Raw genomic sequence first — 20,688 nt, 5'->3', positions numbered from 1 at the left:
TCAGTTAAAATTAAGCAATTAAGAAATCACACCTGTTCTTATATATAGTTGAAAGTCCCTTTAACTTGTTTATTTATGTATTTATTTTGTAGAAGTGTTCTGTGTGCACACAAAATCTTTCCTGGGTTTTGCCTTTGTCCAAGGCTGCATATAACAACAGCAAGATCACTCCAGCAACCTTTAAAAATGCAGATTTCAAAGGCTTTACTTGAGACCTATCCAATATGAATCTGCAAACTTTTATAAGACCCACATAGATACTGGTGTATGGTCCTGCTATAGATACTCTGATTCAAACAAACCTTTGTCATGATTGTATCTAATTATCTCGCCTCTTGTTCTTTTTTTTTTTTTCTGAAGTTGGAAACGGGGAGGTAGTCAGACAGACTCCCGCATGCGCCCGACCAGGATCCACCTGGCATGCCCACCAGAGGGCGATGCTCTGCCTATCTGGGACATCACTCTGTTGCAACAAGAGCCCTTCTAGCACCTGAGGCAGAGGACATAGAGCCATCCTCAGCGCCCAGGCCAACTTTGCTCCAATGGAGCCTTGGCTGTGGGAGGGGAAGAGAGAGACAGAGAGGAAGGAGAGGGGGTGGGATAGAGAAGCAGATGAGAGCTTCTCCTGTGTGCCCTGGCCGGGAATCGAACCCGGGACTCCTGCACACCAGGCCGATGCTCTACCACTGAGCCAACCGGCCAAGGCCTTGACTGTTGTTCTTATATTCACTTATCTCTCTAACTGCTCATGTGGTGTCCGACTTGCCTGTCACCTGTACTGGATGACTAATAGGCAACTCAAACTGCACATGGCCTGAAGAGAATTTCTCCCATATAATGCACCTTCTTAACTTCAGACTTTCCCCAATTGGATAAATGCTTGACAATCTGTAAAAGTTGCTTAAGTCCTTCAAAACATTTTAAACAAGAAGAAACATCAAAATCTGTGAGTGAAAATTTTGTCTTTTTCTCTTACTCCCCCAACAATATTTTATCCATCAACAAGCTGTCCTCTAATTTATTCCAAATGTATCTACCTCTCTTTGCCTGTATTGCCACCATGTAGTCCAAGTCATTGTTGTTTATCCCTCCTTCATTGTAACAAAACTTCTAAAGTGGTTACCCTGCTTCTACCTGGAATAAATTTTCTGCAGACATCAGCCAGGAGGTCTTTCAAAATAGCCATTGGATCATGCCATTCCCACCCCAGGAGTTTCCATGGCAGCCAGAATAAACACCAGTTTCCAAGGCTGCACGTGATTTGGTTCCTGATCAGTACCCTCACATCTTAGCATTTCACCTCTCACTGTGGCTCAGCCCGCTGCCACTGGCCTTCTTTCTGATCTTACATGCGAAGACTGTTCCCCAATGGGGCCATTTTCACTAATGTTTTCTTTTGCTTGAAATGCTCTGCATGTGGTTTAATGAAGCTTGTGTTTTCTGGTCAAGTCTCCACTAAATGGCATGTCCTCTCAGAGGTCTTTCCTAATCTTCCCATCCAAATTAGCCACCCACCCAAGCCGTGCTGCAGCACATTGCTCTTTCTTGTCAGCTCACAAACATCTTAAGAGGTAAAATCAAACAAACAAACAAACAAACAAACATCTATTCATTCACCACATGTAGCCTTCTAATATTGTCCTTTTTTCCCCCTTTTAATAGCAACGTTCTAGCAAGAAGGAGCCCTACTTACATCCTGTTAATTTCAGAAGCCACTTTAGTTTGGCTTGTGGCCAGTATACATTCCAATTAATATTAACAAATACAAAACTGATATACTCAATGTCTTATTTTCAATTCCATCATACTTTATGTATTTACAGCAGTTCGACACCTTCATCTTGAATTTTCCTCTACATCTTAGTAAAGTGAGGTAGGCAGAAGTCCTATAAAGCCTAAAACAGCCTAACCAGACAGTGGCACAGTGGATAGAACATTGACCTGGGATGCTGAGGACCCAGGTTCAAAACCCTGAGGTCCTCGGCTTGAGCGCAGGCTCACCAGATTGAGTGCAGGGTTGTCAGCTTGAGCATGGGATCATAGACTTAACCCCATGATCACTGGCTTGAGTCCAAAGGTCACTGGGCTTAAAACCCAAGGTCACTGGCTTGAGCATGGGGTCACTGGCATGGCTGGAGCACCGCCGGGTCAAGGTACATATGAAAAAGCAATCAATGAACAACTAAAGTGCCGCAACGAAGAATTAATGCTTCTCACCTCTCTCCCTTCCTGTCTGTCCCTGTCTGTCCCTCTTCTCTCCCCCCCATACTTTCTCTCTCTCTCTCTCTCTTTCACACACACACACACACACACACACACACACACACACACGCCTAAAACAGTCTCCAACAACAACAAAATGTTGTGTTCGGTATAACTTTTCAATGTCCCACAGTCACTTGTATAGGCTAAAAATAAATCTATAGTTACTGAACCTGGAGCGAGGTTTCACATATAAAAATAAATTCAGTTTTGAACATTTTAATATTTATTAAAATTTCCAGATATTTAGCTACTATATAAATTGAGAGACGATTAACTTGTTTAGTTTGGACTTTTCAATAAGAATTGTTCAGGCCCTGGCCGGTTGGCTCAGTGGTAGAGACAGTCTGTCTGACTGTCTCTCCCCGTTTCCAGCTTCAGAAAAATACAAAAAAAAAAAAGAATTGTTCAATGTCTCAGAAAATTACATCTTCAATGACAACAGGTCTTGTGGTTTTTGTGTACTGTGTAGTATACAGCATGGCTGTATTTTACATCTGTCGTTTACATCTGTAGTTATCACGGTCATGGTATTTCTAGGTGTGTGTAAGTATTAAAATGCATATATAGGCAAATATACATATCCACCTGTATGTACAGACATATATTCATATATTAGCACACACACATATTCAACCCTTATGTTAAAATGAAAATATAAAGAAGATATTTAGTTTGATATTAAATTTATTGTTTAGATATGGACTTCCTCATTATAATGAGGTACAAGCCTCTAATAACTTCATTATATCATTTAATATAGACTGGTTTTCTCTAAGGTGGGTGCCTAGCATTTATATATTTAATTATTTTATTTTGAACATTTTTTTTTACTTCTTTATATTAAGGGCAGAAATTATAAACTGTATTTATAAACTTGTGTGTAAAAATGTTCTATTACTTATGACTTTCATTTAACAATAATAAAGAGGAATTATAAACTATTTATTATATTGAGTCTGATAGGGCTAGGAACCAATGCATTCTAACTCCATGCCTCTCCTCTAATAGGCTTTCCCTCTAACAAACATGATCTTTCCATCCTTTCTACCTGGAAAACTTCCACCGGTAATCGGGGCTCCCCTTTCCATGCTCACATGTCCCCTTTTCCATGGCACTATTAAAGCATTTATCACATCGTACTTATTCTGCTCATCTGCTGTTCTTCATTCTAGACTGTAGGCTCCCAGACAGTGGAGTCCTTCTCTCACTCTTTTCTGTAAACCCACGTTTAGCACATGGGTACATAGGAAGGTATCAACCGATGCTTACAGAATGAACAAACTCATCTGAGGAGAGGAGTGTCATGACTCTTTCTGAATGGCAGGATGAACTAAGTTAATTCTTAGTAAAATTTGTAGATAACTTACATGAAACTCTACTTGGTAAAGCAGATAATATTGAGTTATTCTTTTTATTGAGGAAGTGGATGGCTCTGAGTCTTATCAACTGGCCTTTCTGTCAAACTTCGTCTCTGACACTCTTTCAGGCACCTCCTTGAAACTCCATTTACAGAACATTGCATTAGATGACCTCTCATCAGAGTAACCTCTAGCTTAATAATTTTAGGGCTGGTTATTTATTTATTTATTTATTTATTTATTTATTTATTTATTTCCAAGTGAGATAGAGAGATCGGTTCCTGAGTGTGCCCAGACCAAGATCCACTCGGCAATCCCTGTCTAGGGCCAATGCTATGCCCATCTGAGACCATATTTGCAACTGAGCTATTTTTAGTGCCTGAGAAGGAGGCTCCATGCAGTCGTCCTCAGTGCCTTGGCAATGTGCTCAACCAATTGAGCCATGGCTGTGTGGAGGGAATGCCGGGTTACCCTGACAGCAGAGAGAGAGAGAGAGAGAGAGAGAGAGAGAGAGAGAGGTAGGGCTGGAGAAGCAGATAGATGGTTGCCTCTCCTATGTGCCCTGACCGGAAATCTAACCTGAGACATCCACATGCTGGTCCAACACTTTACCACAGAGCCAATCAGCCAGGGTCAGGATTGGTTATTTAATTTGGTATCAACAATCTCATTCATTTTTTTTCATATTTATATGATGAAACTGTAGTGGTGGGATTCAGGCAGTATGCACCGGTTTGCCAGAACTGATACCTAATTTTTTGTTGAGTTCGACAAAGCAGTTGTTAAAATAACACTAGTAATCAGGGTTTTCTCTAAGGTGGGCTAAAGTGGGTGCCTGGGCAGCCACCCAATGTGGAAATCACAAATTTACATCCCTTACTCTTTCTTAATGTTCATCTGCGCAACAGTGTATTTTTTAATTATGTATGTATATATTATATATATATATATTTTTTTGTGATAGAGACAGAGAGAAGAACAGATAAGGACAGACAGACAAGAACGGAGAGAGGTGAGAAGTATTAATTCTTTGTGGGCACCTTAGTTGTTCATTGATTGCTTTCTCATATGTGCCTTGACTGGGCAGCTACAGCAGACTGAGTGACCCCTTGCTCAAGCCAGCGACCTTAGGCTTAAACTGGTGAGCCTTGCTCAAACCAGATGAGCTTGCACTCAAGTTGGGGACCTCAGAGTTTTGAACCTGATTCCTCTGCGTCCCAGTCCTACATTCTATCCACTGCGCCACTGCCTGGTCAGGCTGCGCAACAGTGTATTCTAAGCTCCTGTAGTAATGTTTATTCTGTCCATAGGTAAAAAAAATTGCGAGGATGCCAATCAAGAGGCAATATGGAAATATCTTAAATAACAGTTTTGTTTTTTGTCAGGTATCTTTTTCACTAATATTTTAAAATTCTTTCTTATAATCTAGTATTATATACCTCTTTTATTGTTCTTTTTAAGTGTTAAATGCATTAAAATAAACTACCTTTTGGTATATCATTTTTTTTATACTTAAAACAGTCATTAGGAAAGAGAACTCTTTGTTAAATTATTTGAATCCCACCACTGGATGAAAGGTCCAAAACTTCTCTCTGGAAGCATTATGGTTTTGCCAAAAACAAGAAAAGGATGCTGACTATCTTTAATATTCTTATTACAGGGCATATTATATACTTTTGGAAAACTTTTATTACAAAATATTACTATGTACTGAATAGCCTGATTATAGTTATATAATATAGTTTGTATATAAAAGTATCTTTATTGTCACTCCTGAGAAACGTATAAAGTGGTCCAGTCCATCACTGATCTTATTGTTAACCTTTAACAGTGAATACAGCCCAACATCTGATTCCCTTGTGTCTCTGCCAGCCCCACCACCTACTTGCTACTCTTGATGTCAACATCCTTCCCCTTACCGTGTACCCCATGATCCTATGCTTTGCAAGTTGACAATTGTCATCAGAATAATCTCTTTCTACCTCCATTTCTTCAGGATTTCTAGCTGCATCTAACTAAGCTAATAATTTTTCAAAATATCAGATAGTCAATAAATTCAGTCATGCATTGCAAAATGACATTTCAGTTAACAAGGACCACATATACGATAAATTCTTGTCACTTAGTGATGCGTAACTGTGGTATCACCTTAGTGCAATGCATACTCACGTGTTTGTAAAGACACTGGTGTAAACAAACTTACTATGCTGCTAGTTGTATAAAAGTATAACATATCCAATTACATACAATACATAATATTTGAAAATCATAATAAACAACTACATTACTTGTTTGTGTATTTCCTATACCCTACTTTTTTCATTATTTTAGAGTATACTTTAACAGTTATTTAAAAAACAGTGTGCTGTAAAATAGAATGCCAAGTTACCCTGACAGCAGCCTCATACATCTCGTGTTTACTGTGTCTCTTTAATGCATCATTTTCTCTTGTGCTTTGTTTAATTTCATGTCATTTTGTACAGTAAAGTGCTGTGTGGGTTTGTAGCCTAGGAGCAACAGGCTACACCACATAACCTAGGTGTTTACGGGCTACAACATCCAGGTTTGTGTAAGTGCACAGTGATGTTCACACAGTGAGGAAGGAGCCTAACCAGGCATTTCTAAGATCGTGTCCCAATCGTTAAGCAGCACATGAGGTATTTTTTGAATAAATGAGTAGTTAAGGTATTTATGGTTTAATGCAGTAATATGTAAGTTTTGAATGTAAAACTTCATTAAAAAACAGAGACTTTAATTGGAAGCGATGCAAAGGAAAAGAGAAGAAACCTTTGGCAAATGAGCAGTTACTATATACCTGGTACCAGGTTAGCCTCTTTGTATTTTGCTGCTTTATTTTTTTAATTGCAAGAATTTATCTATTACTATTTCACAGAAAATAAATAAGGTCATAAATGAGTTAGACACCTTGCCAAAATACAGTAAGTGAATGACACAGAGGAGGATCAAGGCCAGGTCTGGCTAACTGCAAAGGCAGAATCTTTTCCATGTCATCTCACATATTTAAGAGTGAGGAGTGGTTTTGGAACATGGAGAAATCTGTGAAATCATATAGAAGTGGAGAATGGTCTCTATTTTCCCTGAGGCAAACTTCATCTTTTCCTTAACTCTATATGAGAAAGGTAATGAGACATCATTTTCCCCCAAGAAATACATCCTATACTAATTAGTGAATCACATAAATATTCTTCTGTGTCAGCTCAGTAGAAGGCTTATTTAAAATAGTGATTTTCTGAATTAGATATTTTTAATAAATTTTATTATTTTCAAGTGATATAGCAACTGAAATTAAACTAATCAAGTGCTGCATCCTAGAAATTCTACCTTAATGGTTGTAATCAGCATAAGCAAATACTCACTGGTTTGACTGCTATTGATTACATATCATCAGTAAATTCCTAACACATTTATTTATTTCTGAAGTAAGAAGCAGGGAGGCAGAGAGACAGACTCCTGCATGCACCCTGCCGGGATCCTCCTGGCATGCCCACCAGGGGGTGATGCTCTGCCCATCTGTGGCATTGCCAAAGCCATTCTAGTGCCTGAGGCAGAGGCCACAGAGCCATCTTCAACACCCAGGCCAACTTTGCTCCAATGGAACCTTGGCTGCAGAAAGGGAAGAGAGAATTAGAGAGAAAGGAGAGAAGGAAGGGTGGAGAAGAAGATGGGTACTTCTCTTGTGTGCCCTGACCGGGAATCAAACCTGGGACATTTACACGTCAGGCCAAGGTTCTACCACTGAGCCAACTGGCCAGGGCCATCTAACACTCTTATTTTGTTGATTTTACTAAGCTAAAATTTAATTTGCTGTTGGCATATATGTTTTAAAATTTGAAAAAGTAAGGTTTTCCTCTATTGTTTATCAACAAGAACCTATTTGGTATAATAACATGGATCACTCATTGCAAGAAATTCATAAAGATAACTGTAGATAAATTAGTATTTCACTTTCTTGCCCTTTAGTTTAAAAATTAGGAGTATCTAGCACTAAAAGTTCAACTAGTGGTCCTGGATGATTAGCTCAGTCAGAGCATTGATAAAAAAATTACAAGGATTGGGAACACAGAAGTACTTTCCAACCTAGATACTATTAAAGAGAGAAGTTTTGAACAAGATAGTTCATAAGATGTTTCTTCCACACAATTTAAACATAATACAAATCTCTGCTGTCTCAAACCACAATTTTGAGTGAAGAAAGAGATATCTTCATCTTTGACCATTTTACACCCATGAATTAATATGTATTAATTTTACATGCTGGAAATGTGCTATATGCTATGAAACTTTCTTTTTAAAGGTGATAGGAGGGGAGATACTGAAGCAGACTTCCCCATATACCATGACCAGGATCCACTTGGAAACCCCTTTCTTGGGCTGATGCTCTAATCAATGGAGCTATTTCAAGAGCCTGACACTGACATGCTCTGACCAACTGAGCTCTCCTCAGCATTGAGGCCACTGGCTGTGGTAGCAGGAGAGGGAGAGAAGGGAGGAAGGGAGAGGATGGTGAAAAGGAGGGGGAGAGAAGCAGATGGTCATTTCTCTTATGTGTCCTGATCAGGAATCAAACTTGGGACGTCCATATGCAGACCGATGTTCTATCCCAGGGGTCCCCAAACTTTTTTTTTTTTTTTTGCATTTTTCTGAAGCTGGAAACAGGGAGAGACAGTCAGACAGACTCCCGCATGCGCCCGACCGGGATCCACCCGGCACGCCCACCAGGGGGCGATGCTCTGCCCACCAGGGGGCGATGCTCTGCCCATCCTGGGTGTCGCCATGTTGCGACCAGAGCCACTCTAGCGCCTGGGGCAGAGGCCACAGAGCCATCCCCAGCGCCCGGGCCATCTTTGCTCCAATGGAGCCTTGGCTGAGGGAGGGGAAGAGAGAGACAGAGAGGAAGGCGCGGCGGAGGGGTGGAGAAGCAAATGGGTGCTTCTCCTATGTGCCCTGGCCGGAAATCGAACCCGGGTCCTCCACACGCTAGGCCGACGCTCTACCGCTGAGCCAACTGGCCAGGGCTGGTCCCCAAACTTTTTACACAGGGGGCCAGTTCACTGTCCCTCAGACCATTGGAAGCCGGACTATAAAAAAAAACTATGAACAAATCCCTATGCACACTGCACATATCTTATTTTAAAGTAAAAAAACAAAACGGGAACAAATACAATATTTAAAATAAAAAACAAGTAAATTTAAATCAACAAACTGACCAGTATTTCAATGGGAACTATGGGCCTGCTTTTGGCTAATGAGATGGTCAATGTCCGGTTCCATATTTGTCACTACTAGCCGTAACAAGTGATATGACGGGCTTCCGGAGCCATAACACATGCATCCCGCATCACTGGAAGTTGTACTGTACGTGAGTGACGCTCACTGACCACCAATGAAAGAGGTGTCCCTTTCAGAAGTGCGGCAGGGGCCAGATAAATGGCTGCAGGGGGCCGCATGCAGCCCGTGGACCGTAGTTTGGGGACCCCTGTTCTATCCACTTAGCTACCGACCAGGGTCAAAATTTTGTTTTAAAGTTTAATTTTTGGTTAAAAGAAAAACAATCTTTAGTATCTCTTAGCAAAAATAAAAAGAATTGTGAATTATTTGCAATGGCAAAATCAACTCATTTCATTTTATAGCATTTTCAGTTGAAATAAAATTCATCTGTGAGATAAAGAAAGTTTGTAAAGCAACTAGTTTTATTTTTTGCAGTTAAAATAGATGCACTTTTATAACAGCTATCTTTCAGAAAATAAGATTCTTAAGCAGTTCTTACCTCATCAGAACCAGATCCAAAAATCAGCAAGTCGAAAGGAATTGCTGCAACCATGTCGATCAGGAACCAGCCCTTGAAGTAGTGTATTGCTATTTTGGCAGGATCACTTACCACTTCCTCGTTCTGATTTACGTATGTTGTTCTGAAGTTTATTAGAATATCTATGATAAACATAATATCCACAATCAAGTCTACAACATTCAGAGGGCTACAAGAATAACCACATTCTCGTCTTTTCTGTTCTTCTCGGTCATTGAGGAGAAAGGCTGCAGAGTAGGGCGTGAAAATAGCAGTGTATATGACCAGCAGTAAGATGAGCCAGTCCCAGACGGCTTTGAAAGGGCTGTAGTGCAATATTGTAAACTTGTTGATGCGCGGCGTTTGCAGCTTATATTCTGGCAGGACGTCTGCTCCTAAGGAGAGAACCTGGATATAGGAGAGGAAAACACACATTACATAAAAATGCCACTGTTTTTTCTCCAAACTTATACAAATATTAAGGTAGTTATACTGTAAAATCCATTAGAAAGGATTATGTAACTGAATTCATAAATTGTGAAATATGTATGAAAAACATATGTGTTTGAAGAAACCCATACAAACCCCCACTAGTATATTTGACTCCAGAAAACCTCACTGGGGTTTTTGATAAATATAATTTTCACTAAAAAATAATGAATATTGTCACTAAGATACTGAGTAATGGTTACAAGTTCCTTCGGAATATACTACTAGCCAGAAATAAAAATACATAGCTGTTTTTAGAAAATCACGAAGTCAGTTTGACACATGAGTAATTGAGTTTTCAAACCTAATAAAGAACTGGCTACAATTAATAGAAGTAGTCTTCTTGGATCTATGATGATGTTTATAGTCTGGGACAAATACACTTTCACTGGAACTTCTCTATCATGCTTAGAGATCGTGACGAGAGAATGGTGCAAGGAGATGTTCAGAGTAGTAACCTGAAAATGTTGCAGGATTCTTTTTTTGTTGTTGTTGTATTTTTCTGAAGTTGGAAATGGGGAGGCAGTCAGACAGACTCCTGCATGCGCCCGACCAGGATCCACTGGGCATGCCCACCAGGGGGTGATGCTCTGCGCATTTGGGGTGCGGCTCTGTTGCAATCAGAGCCATTCTAGTGATTGAGGCAGAGGCCACAGAGCCATCCTCAGTGCCGGAGCCAACCTTGCTCCAATGGAGCCTTGGCTGCGGGAGGGGAAGAGAGAGACAGAGAGGAAGGAGAGGGGGAGGGGTGGAGAAGCAGATGGGCGCTTCTCCTGTGTGCCCTGGCCGGGAATCGAACCCGGGACTCCTGCACGCCAGGCCAACGCTCTACCACTGAGCCAACCGGCCAGGGCCAGGATTCTTAAGTACCAAGGAGTACTTAAACTTTAAGATTTAGTTTACCTAATAAGGCCCTGAGTAGACTAAAATAGCTCATCTTTTAGAGTGTTCATTTATCTGAAAAAAATGTGAGTTAAACTTGAATTGTGACCCTATCCAGTAGAAAATTTCATGAGTATGTGATTTAAACCAACTTTCAAACAAAGGTCAAAACAAATAAGTTACCTAGCTACCCTGTAAATGCAATCAGCCTTAATATATGCGTTTTAAAGAATTTAAAATTTTGATGCCTCCACAAATGGCACATAGAGACATTTTTAAGGGATTGATGGGTTATAACTTTATATTATGAATATTCCACATATATGTAATGCCTTGTTTCAAAGTTAATTTCACTAAGTAAATTTTCTTAGCCTAGATTCTTCTAAATGCAGTTAATATAAGGTCTACCGGAAAGTTCTGTTCGTTTCTACAAGTTTTGACACGTAAGCACATGTTTATTTGGCGCATGTGTGCCTCTCTATTTTTATCACTTAATGTATATATACTGATGTAGCAAATTAACTAAAACAAAGTTGATTCACATTAGTCTTATGTGTGAAGCGATAGTGTACCCATGGCTACTGATAAAGTTCATTTATGCCACTGTAATTTTTATAAATTTAAACAAGGAAGAAATGCTACAGAAGCATGTCTGTCACATCCATCATATTCCCCGGACTTAGCGCCCTCCGACTATCACTTGTTTTTGTCCTTACAAAATTTTTTGAAGGGCAAAAAATTCAAAAATGAAGAAGATATCAAACAAGCACTGGTTCAATTTTTTGCATCAAAAGATAAAACATTTTTCAAAAATGTGATATACAAATTGCCCTCACGCTGGCAAGAAATCATTAATAATAATGGCAATTATATTATTTAATAAAGTTTATTGACGGTAAAAAAAATTTGTATTTTGTTTTATTCCAAAAACGAACAGAACTTTCTGGTAGACCTTATACATTATCAGCTTTGCAGTATGACTCTCAGGAAACCCCATTAGTTAGTCAAAGAGCATTATTCTATCCATGTAGGTTTTAACTTAATTATAACATAAACTATCTCAGGCAAATTGCAAATTTCAAGTTTATTTTTATTGTCATACTTAACACCTTTCCCTCCCCACATATAAGAAGTTACCATTCCTATTATTAAAAAAAAAAAAACTTGAGAAGTTAAGTAACAATTTTAAATGAGGTATAACATGACTTTTAAATATAACAAAAAAAGTTCAGTTAAAATGGGCAAAGCTCTTTTTAGATAGTAGCTAAAGCAATTTAACTAGGTTTGAAAAATATGATAATCTAACCATGTTTTCAGTTCAGAGACTATTTTAATTACCAGTATATGGAGGAAACAGGGCTTTAAGCTATTATGAGAAGTAACAGAAATTAATTATTACTAAAAAAGAAATTTGGAAAATAAAGTGATTTCATTATTTATAAAATACTAACAATTCTCAGAATCTAAGATTTATATCTATATCTATAGTTCTAGCGATATCTGACTTCCAAGATTCAAAAATAATATGTCTAAATAATATATTAATTGATAAGTATAGACTAATAGAACTCTTATTTTGTTATGCTTAGTACAGAAAACCTGAGTATGATATTTTAGTCTGGAGAGAATGGCTCATCTCTTATGGTGGCATTATGTAATGCCCCTTTCTCAAAAAATCAGGGACTACTCAGAATATAGAAAGTAAAATCCAAAATCTTATTTCGGCTCTCAAAGTCATCTAAAATATAGACTCACTCCCTCTTTCCAGTTCTTTCTCTCATTAGATTCCTCTATGCACACAGTGTACTCTGGCAAGATGTGACTAAAATTTTTAGCTGCTGAGATCTTCTCAAATCCCTAAATTCACAAATTTCTCTCCTAAAAAAGGGTATGTAGTTATTCAAAGAGAACAAAAACAGTCATTTTTAAAGACAGGAAGATTTCTCAGAGCCTGCTTCCTGCTTCAGTGACCTGCTTCTGATACCACCTCCCACATGGGGCAATCTAAATACTTGTCTTAGCAGAAGTTGGACTACATATAGCACTCTGGAGCTTCCCTTGAGAAGTAAAAACTGTGGATGGAACTTTTTCCATGTCACATATGCAAAAATTGGAAAGTAAAGAGTATTACATCTGGAGGTAACAGAATGAACAAAGGCAGGAAAGCAAGAAATAACATGTTGTGTGTTGAGGAATTATAAACTGCTTAAAATGCTGATGGATAATTGCAAGGAAAACAGTGACCGAGGAAGGCAGTGGAGAAGAACAGTGACAGGCTGTGGAAGATCGAACGTAGCATGGTAGGGATTTCAGACTTCGTCTTTTAGGTTAAGGTCTTTCACACTTGAGTAAGATATAAACTCTTTTAAAGGCTAAGATACTTACTGCAGAACCCCAATGATTATTTATAACAGCAGTTTTCAACCTGTGGGTTGCGACCCTGGCGGGGTCGCCTAAAGCCATTGGAAAATACATAATGCATATCAGGTATTTATATTCTGAATCATAACTGTAGCAAAATTACAGTTATGAAGTAGCCACCAAAATTATTTTTTGGTTTGGGGTCACCGCAACATGAGGAACTGTATTGCGGGGTCACGGCATTAGAAAGATTGAGAACCACTGATCTATAATATTTTTATTTTCATGTTAGGTAAATATGTACAAAAGAAAACCTATATTAAAACTCTTACGCTTATACCTCTTGACAAAACTGTTGTGGACTGAATTGTGCCTCCCAAAAGATAAACTGAAGCCCTAATTTCTAGTACCTATGAATGCAACCTTATTTACAATTGGGTCTTATTTAGATGTAATCAAGTAAATATGAAGTCAGTGCTTTGCAGTGGGCCTTGATGAAGTAACTAGTGTCCTCACACACAGAGAGGAATTTGGGTGCAGAGATACAAAGGCCTGCAGGGAGAATGCCATGTGACAATCGAGGCAGATCCAGCTGCAGGCCAGGGACCACCAAGGATTGTCGGCAGCCACCAGAACCTAGAGGAGAAGCATGGAACAGAGTCCCCTGCGATCCTCCAGGGGGAACCCTGACTTTGGAACTCCCAAGCCTCAGAATTGTGAAAGAATAACTTGCATTGTTTTAAGACCCCATTTTGTGATATTTTGTTATGGCAGTGCTAGGAAACTAATACAATGGCAAAAAAAAAAAAAAAATCAATGAATATATTATAAAAATATTTGCAAAACTATAATTATTAGTTTAATATTTGACATATCTGATTGTTCTTTGACTATTGTGTGTGGTTTGATCTAATAGGTAAAATATTTTTCTCTGTTCTAAGCCTCAATGTCTTTTTGTAAAAGTATGTTATCAAAATAGTAATACAAACTTCAAAACTTTTCTTACTGTTTTAGGATAATCTAATCTAATTCTTTTTTTTTTTTTTTCATTTTTTCGAAGCTGGAAATGGGGAGGCAGACAGACCCCCGCTTGTGCCCAACTGGGATCTACCCGGCACGCCCACCAGGGGGCAATGCTCTGCTCCTCTGGGGCGTCGCTCTGTTGCATCCAGAGCCATTCTAGCGCCTGAGGCAGAGGCCACAGAGCCATCCCCAGCGCCCGGGCCATCTTTGCTTCAATGGAGCCTCGGCTGCAGGAGGGGAAGAGAGAGACAGAGAGGAAGGAGAGGGGGAGAGATGGAGAAGCAAATGGGCGCCTCTCTTGTGTTCCCTGGCCGGGAATCAAAGCTGGGACTCCCGCACACCAGGCCGATGCTCTACCGCTGAGCCAACCAGCCAGGGCCTCTAATCTAATTTTTAATTCAGATTTTATTCCTACTAGGTGTTTAAAGCCAATTTAAGTGGTATTACTTGATGCTGTTCAAAGGTTTTTGTTTACTTAAATTTCAATTTTGCTGGCCCTGGCCAGTTGGCTCAGTGGTAGAGTGTCAGTCTGGCATGCAGGAGTCCTGGGTTCGATTCCCAGCCAAGGCACACAGGAGAGGCACCCATCTGCTTCTCCACCCCTCCCCCTCTCCTTCCTCTCTGTCTCTCTTCCCCTCCCACAGCCAAGGCTCCATTGGAGCAAAGATGGCCCAGGCACTGAAGATGGCTCTATGGCCTCTGCTTCAGGTGCTAGAATGGCTCTGGATACAACAGAGCAGCACCCCAGATGGGCAGAGCATCGCCCCTTGGTGGGCATGCCGGGTGGATCCCGGTCGGGTGCATGCGGGAGTCTGTCTGACTGCCTCCCTGTTTCCAACTTCAGAAAAATACAAAAAAAAAAAAATTCAATTTTGCTTTGGAGCATTAAGTAATTATCTAATCAAATTATTTCTGGAACTTGGTCCAGAAAGGTAGTTCATTTGTTTTTTCCACTATATCAATTGATACCAAACCACTGATATTTGGTTAATGCAACAATGAAATGTTTTACAATGCATTTTTAGGAGTTAGTATGGGACTATAAGTTATGGCACAAATTCTTTCAATTTCTGCATGGTTGTTCCATTTTTATATAATCACTTAGTCCTTGCATGAATTTTACCAGCCAAATGACTTCAAAAACTTTAACTTATGTAGCATACTTTAGCATCACAAGGTCTCACTGTATATCCAAAAACAGTCCTAGGGACTGGGGTCAGGTCAGATGGCAGTACAGGAGGTCCTTGTGTTGTGACACAGTTTCATTTCTATGATAGTGATGTAACCCAAATTTTGGTGCAAGTCAAAACACACCCTAACCCAGGGGTAGGGAACCTTTTTGGCTGAGAGAGTCATGAACGCTACATATTTTAAAATGTAATTCCATGAGAGCCATACAATGACCTGTGTACATTACACATAATCCAATAAAAATTTGGTGTTGTCCCAGAGGACAGCTGTGATTGGCTCCAGCCACCCGCAACCATGAACATGAGCGGTAGGAAATGAATGGATTGTAATACATGAGAATGTTTTCTATTTTTAATGTTATTTTTTTTTATTAAAGATTTGTCTGCGAGCCAGATGCAGCCATCAAATGAGCCACATCTGTCTCGCGAGCCATAGGTTCCTGACCTCTGCCCTAACCTAACACAAAAAGCCTGCGCTTTTAACGGTCCAAATTGGTATGGGTAAGTGTACAGGGGATGGCAACACCCACACTCACTTGCCACGTTACTGCGTATTCTTCTGCTGCGTGCAACCAAACTAGATTGCCCCGTAATCTGTAAGTATGATGCTAACATTGTAAACTGAAACACTCACATCTCAATTTTTTAAAGATTTTATAGGAGTATGCACTGTAAACTCAAAACATCCTATGTCGAGACTGTCACAACCTAAGGACCCCCTGTACTCTGTTATTAAGTGATTATTTTATCAATTCAGAATTATTAATTAATTAATTTTTTGGTGACAGACGCAGAGATAGAGGTACAGATAGGGACAGACAGAGAGGAAAGAAGAGAGATGAGAAGCATCAATTCTTTGTTGCAGCTCCTTAGTTGTTCATTGATTGCTTTCTCATATGTGCCTTGACCGGGGGGGCTGCAGTAGTAGAGCAAGTGACCACTTGCTCAAGCCAGTGACATTGGGCTCAAGCCAGCGACCTTAGGCTTCAAGCTAGTGACCTTTTGGCTCAAGCCAGTGACCAGGGGTCATGTCTATGACCCCACACTCAAACCAGCAACCTTAGGCTCAAGCCAATGACCTTGGGCTTCAAGCCAGTAACCATGGATGGGATCATGTCTATGATCCCATGCTCAAGCCAATGACTCCACACTCAAGCTGATGAGCCCACACTCAAGCTGGATGAGCTCGCACTAAAGCTGGTGACCTCAGTGTTTCAAACCTGGGTCCTCTGGGTCCCAGTCCAACACTCTATCCACTTTGCCACCACCTGGTCAGGCTCGATTCAGAAAATTATTACATTGTTTTAACTTTTCATCAACATACAGGAATTTTGAAGATTTTCCAGGAGAACTCATGGCCCATTGAGTACATTCTTTCCATGATCATTAGCTTGAGAATTTTTAAAGGTTACTAGACAGAGAAGTCAAGATGGCCGAGTTTAGTTTAGATAAATGTATCTGGCGATAGAATGAAAGCGAAACCAAAAAGGGGTGAACCAGAGGCTTAGAGTTCAATTAGGACTTTGGGATTAAGAAGGAAAAATGCAAGAGAGGCAAGAAAAGCCTGTGCTCAGGACCAGGGGAAAGAGAGGGAGAGGAAGAATATATTTGAGAAAGAAATGCCTCTCAGAACATAAGGATGAGGAGTAGAGAAACATTTGTCTATTTACAGTTCCAATAATGAGTCTTATTAGAACTGATCATAGCAATATAAATATCTGAAGGTTCAACCAAGATTGGCATAAAGGAAAGAGCCCCACATTTTAAATCTGAAGATGTGAGTTTGAATTCTGGATGTAGTTTTTATGGTAACTCATTTAATTTCTCTGGATTTCAGTTTCTTTTCATATAATTGATGGGGATAGTAATCTTTGCCCAAATCACTTATTTATGTAAAGCTACCATATCACATCCTATAATTTCTATAAAAGTAGCTGATAAATGGGAAATATTTGCATAAGGTAATTTTTTATTTTATTTTTTTAAAGATTGATATCTACTTTTATTTTTATTTATTTATTTTTAAAGATTTTATTTATTGATTTTTAGAGCAAGGACAGAGAGAGAGAAAGGGGAGAAGGAGTAGGAAGCATCAACTCATAGTAGTTGCTTCTCACATGTGCCTTAACCAGGCAAGCTGGGGTTTTGAACTGGTGACTCAGCATTCCAGGTTGATTCTCTATCCACTGCACCACTGTAGGTCAGGCAAGGTAAGTCATTTTTTAAAATTAATTTTATTAAATCGAAACATCTATAAACCAATTGGGAAAAGTGGAACACTAACTGGACATTGATAACATTAGTTGTTTCAGTTATCTTTTTCCTGTAACAAACTGAGCTGAAACACAATGGCTTAAAACAATTGTTATTTTAGTATTCATAATATCATAGACCAGAAATTTAAGCAGATTTTAGCTGGGCCATTTTTCTGCTCCACACAGTGTCAACTAGGGTCACTCAATGATACTTGGTTAGTGGCTGAGCTCGTGTGGAGAATCCATGAAGCTTCACTCACGTGTCTAGAAACATTTTGGGGATAGTTGGAAGGCTGGAAGGCTGGGCTCGCTCACAATGCTGAAATGACTAGGTCTCTCTATCTATCCATCTCTTTCCCTCCTTTCCTCTCTCTCTCTCTCTCTCTCTCTCTCTCTCTCTGTATTTTAAAGTTTTTACCAAGATACAAGAATTTTTAAGATTTTCCAAGAGAACTAAAAATGAAGTTCCATATACTCTTTGCATATATTATATCAGTATATAATATATAAATATATGTTATACATTATATGGGACTTCTCCATATGGTCTCTTTAGTAAGGTGGTAAAATATCTTATATGGACACTCAGTACTTCCAAGAAAGAAATGAAAACATCCAGTCCTTTAAAAGTCAAGCTCTGGAACTAGCACAGCATCACTTCTGCCATAATTTATTGGCCAAAGCAGTCACAGCCAGTCCAGTGTCAGTGAAGTGAAGAAATAGTCTTTACCGCTTGCTAGGGTATTCCCACCACCTGGTCAGGCTCGATTCAGAAAATGCACAGGAAAGAGAAGAATCAGTTGTGGCTACCTTAGAGATAAGCTACCACAGGAATTACTGACAATTATTGTTCTTAGGTATAATGATTGTATTGTGGCTATGTTTTTGTTAAATAATTGTTACCTTTCAGGAGTTCATAGTGAAATATTTATGGGTGAAATTATGTAGTATTTGGGATTTTCTTCAATATTATCCAGAGTGGAGGAAGTTAATGAGGAGAGAAAGTTTGTATGCAGCCAAATTAACTGTATGTTGACTTTATTGAAACTAGGTGATGGATACATATTGCTATCTCTATTTCCATAATATGTTTAAAACTTTTCACAATAAGAAATTTAAAAATTCTAGAATCTCAGCCAGAAAAGTCTATGATATCTGAGGAAGTAATTTCTTGATAGAAAATGAAGAACTAGATCTATAAACATCACAGAAGATCACATCTATCAAAATGAAATTGGTTATTAGACAAGTCTGGATTCTTGTTTGTACAGCAGAATGTTTACTCTCCGCACATCTAATTCTTATTATGTTGGCCTCCATTCAACCACACAGACTACACACAATTGCAACTTTGTCCACTCTTGAACTGTTTACCTTTTAATTTCCATCACTTTGGGACAAATCACATGGTAAGAAGGTAATTGGACAGGCTAAATCTGCAGATGCTCATTCCTCTGAGAAGACTTGGTTACCTTGCTCAAGTTAGATGAAAACACAACCACTTTTCGGAGACTCATCAGGTTAGGCCTCTTATCAAAATACATTTACTTCCTTAACATTTCATATTTGAACTTGAAACTTTCATTCTAGTTTGATCTAGGAAGTATGTTTTGCATTTCCCCCCATAAAACTACCATTGAATGAAATGTTTATATTGTAATGTCATTTTCGTAAATATTTTCATAATATATTTCTTTTATAATTCATTTCTAGGAAACAATTGTTTTCTCTTGAGGAATCAAAGGTTCATCTCTCTTTTGTTTTAAAAAATGACAATGAAAGAAGTATTTCATTAATTGTAGTTTCTTTTTGCTTTCTTACAGAATATTATATGAGTTTAGAATTTTAGTATAATTGTTTATACAGGGGTTCCTCAGGTTACAACACAGTTCTGTTTCTACGACAGTGATATAACCCAAATTTTGGTGTAAGTCAAAATACATGGTAGCCTAACACAAATGAAACACGCTTTTAACAATCCAGAATGATGTAGGTAAAAGTATTGGGGGACACCAACCCACTCATTCACTAGCAGTGTTACTGTGTATTCTTCCGCTGCACACAGCTAAACTAGTTTGCCCACAGAGTCTGTAAGTACAACACTAACAGCATAAGCCAAAACACTCATGTCTCAATTTTTTTTAGTTTTTAAGTAAGTAAGTGATGTAAATTTGTAACATCGTATGTCGAGACTATTGTAACCCAAGGACCCCCGGTATTTCTCTTTATATTGTTTTAATAGATAGTTCTATTTGTATTTTAATGGTCTAAATGCATATATATATTTTTAATGTCACCACATACTTCGTTGGAAATAGGATAACTGTATAAATCGTAAGTACTCAGTAAATAAAAATTAATCATAAAAGACTGTTAGAAATGAAATAAATATTTGTTTTAAAAAGATGAATAGAGGCCCTGGTTGGTGGGCTCAGTGGTAGATGTCGGTGGAGTGTGGATGTCCCAGGTTCGGTTCCCAGATGGGACACACAGGAGAAGCGACTATCTGGTTCTCCACCCTTCCCCCTTCTTCTCTCTCTCTTCTCCTCCCACAGCTATGGCTAGATTGGTTCAAGTGAGTTGGCTTGGGCACTGAGGATGGCTTTGTGGTCTCCACCTCAGACGCTAAAAAAATGGCTTGGTTGCTAAGCAATGGAGCAACACCTCAGATGGGCAAAACATTGTCTCCTACTGGGCTTGCTTGTTGGATACTGATCTGGGCCAATATAGAAGTCTGTCTCTCTGCCTCCCCTCCTCTCACTAAAATAATATATATATGAATAGGATTTTAAGGTGCTCATGATTAAACAGACAAAAGCTGCTACACTATTAACTTTCTTTAAGAGAGCTAACTTCTCCCACATATTTGAGAAATAAACTGCTTTAGAGAAATAAAACATGATTAAACTATGCTAAGTCTTTTTTCTTTAAGAGAGAAAGAGAGGGTTAAAACCTCGCTGTTGCCCTGGCTGGTTGGCTCAGTGGTAGAGCGTTGGTCTGGCGTGGAGGAATCCTGGGTTCGATTCTCGGCCAGGGCACACAGGAGAGGCGCCCACCTG

At 39.1% G+C, this 20,688-nt stretch overlaps 1 protein-coding gene across 1 annotated transcript in view; it reads right to left on the bottom strand.

Annotated features, from left to right (window-relative positions):
* Window positions 1-20,688, bottom strand: part of KCNH7 (potassium voltage-gated channel subfamily H member 7) — a 616,229-nt gene that overhangs the window by 83,285 nt on the left and 512,256 nt on the right. The window contains exon 6 of the mRNA XM_066279538.1: window positions 9,412-9,837. Coding sequence (XP_066135635.1) covers window positions 9,412-9,837 — 426 coding nt within the window. The remainder of the gene's footprint in view (window positions 1-9,411; window positions 9,838-20,688) is intronic.

Source organism: Saccopteryx bilineata, chromosome 5 (assembly GCF_036850765.1).
Source record: "Saccopteryx bilineata isolate mSacBil1 chromosome 5, mSacBil1_pri_phased_curated, whole genome shotgun sequence".
Classification (NCBI taxonomy): domain Eukaryota; kingdom Metazoa; phylum Chordata; class Mammalia; order Chiroptera; family Emballonuridae; genus Saccopteryx; species Saccopteryx bilineata.
Note: the sequence above shows the minus strand (reverse complement) of the source record. Positions and strands in the feature narration are given on the sequence as shown.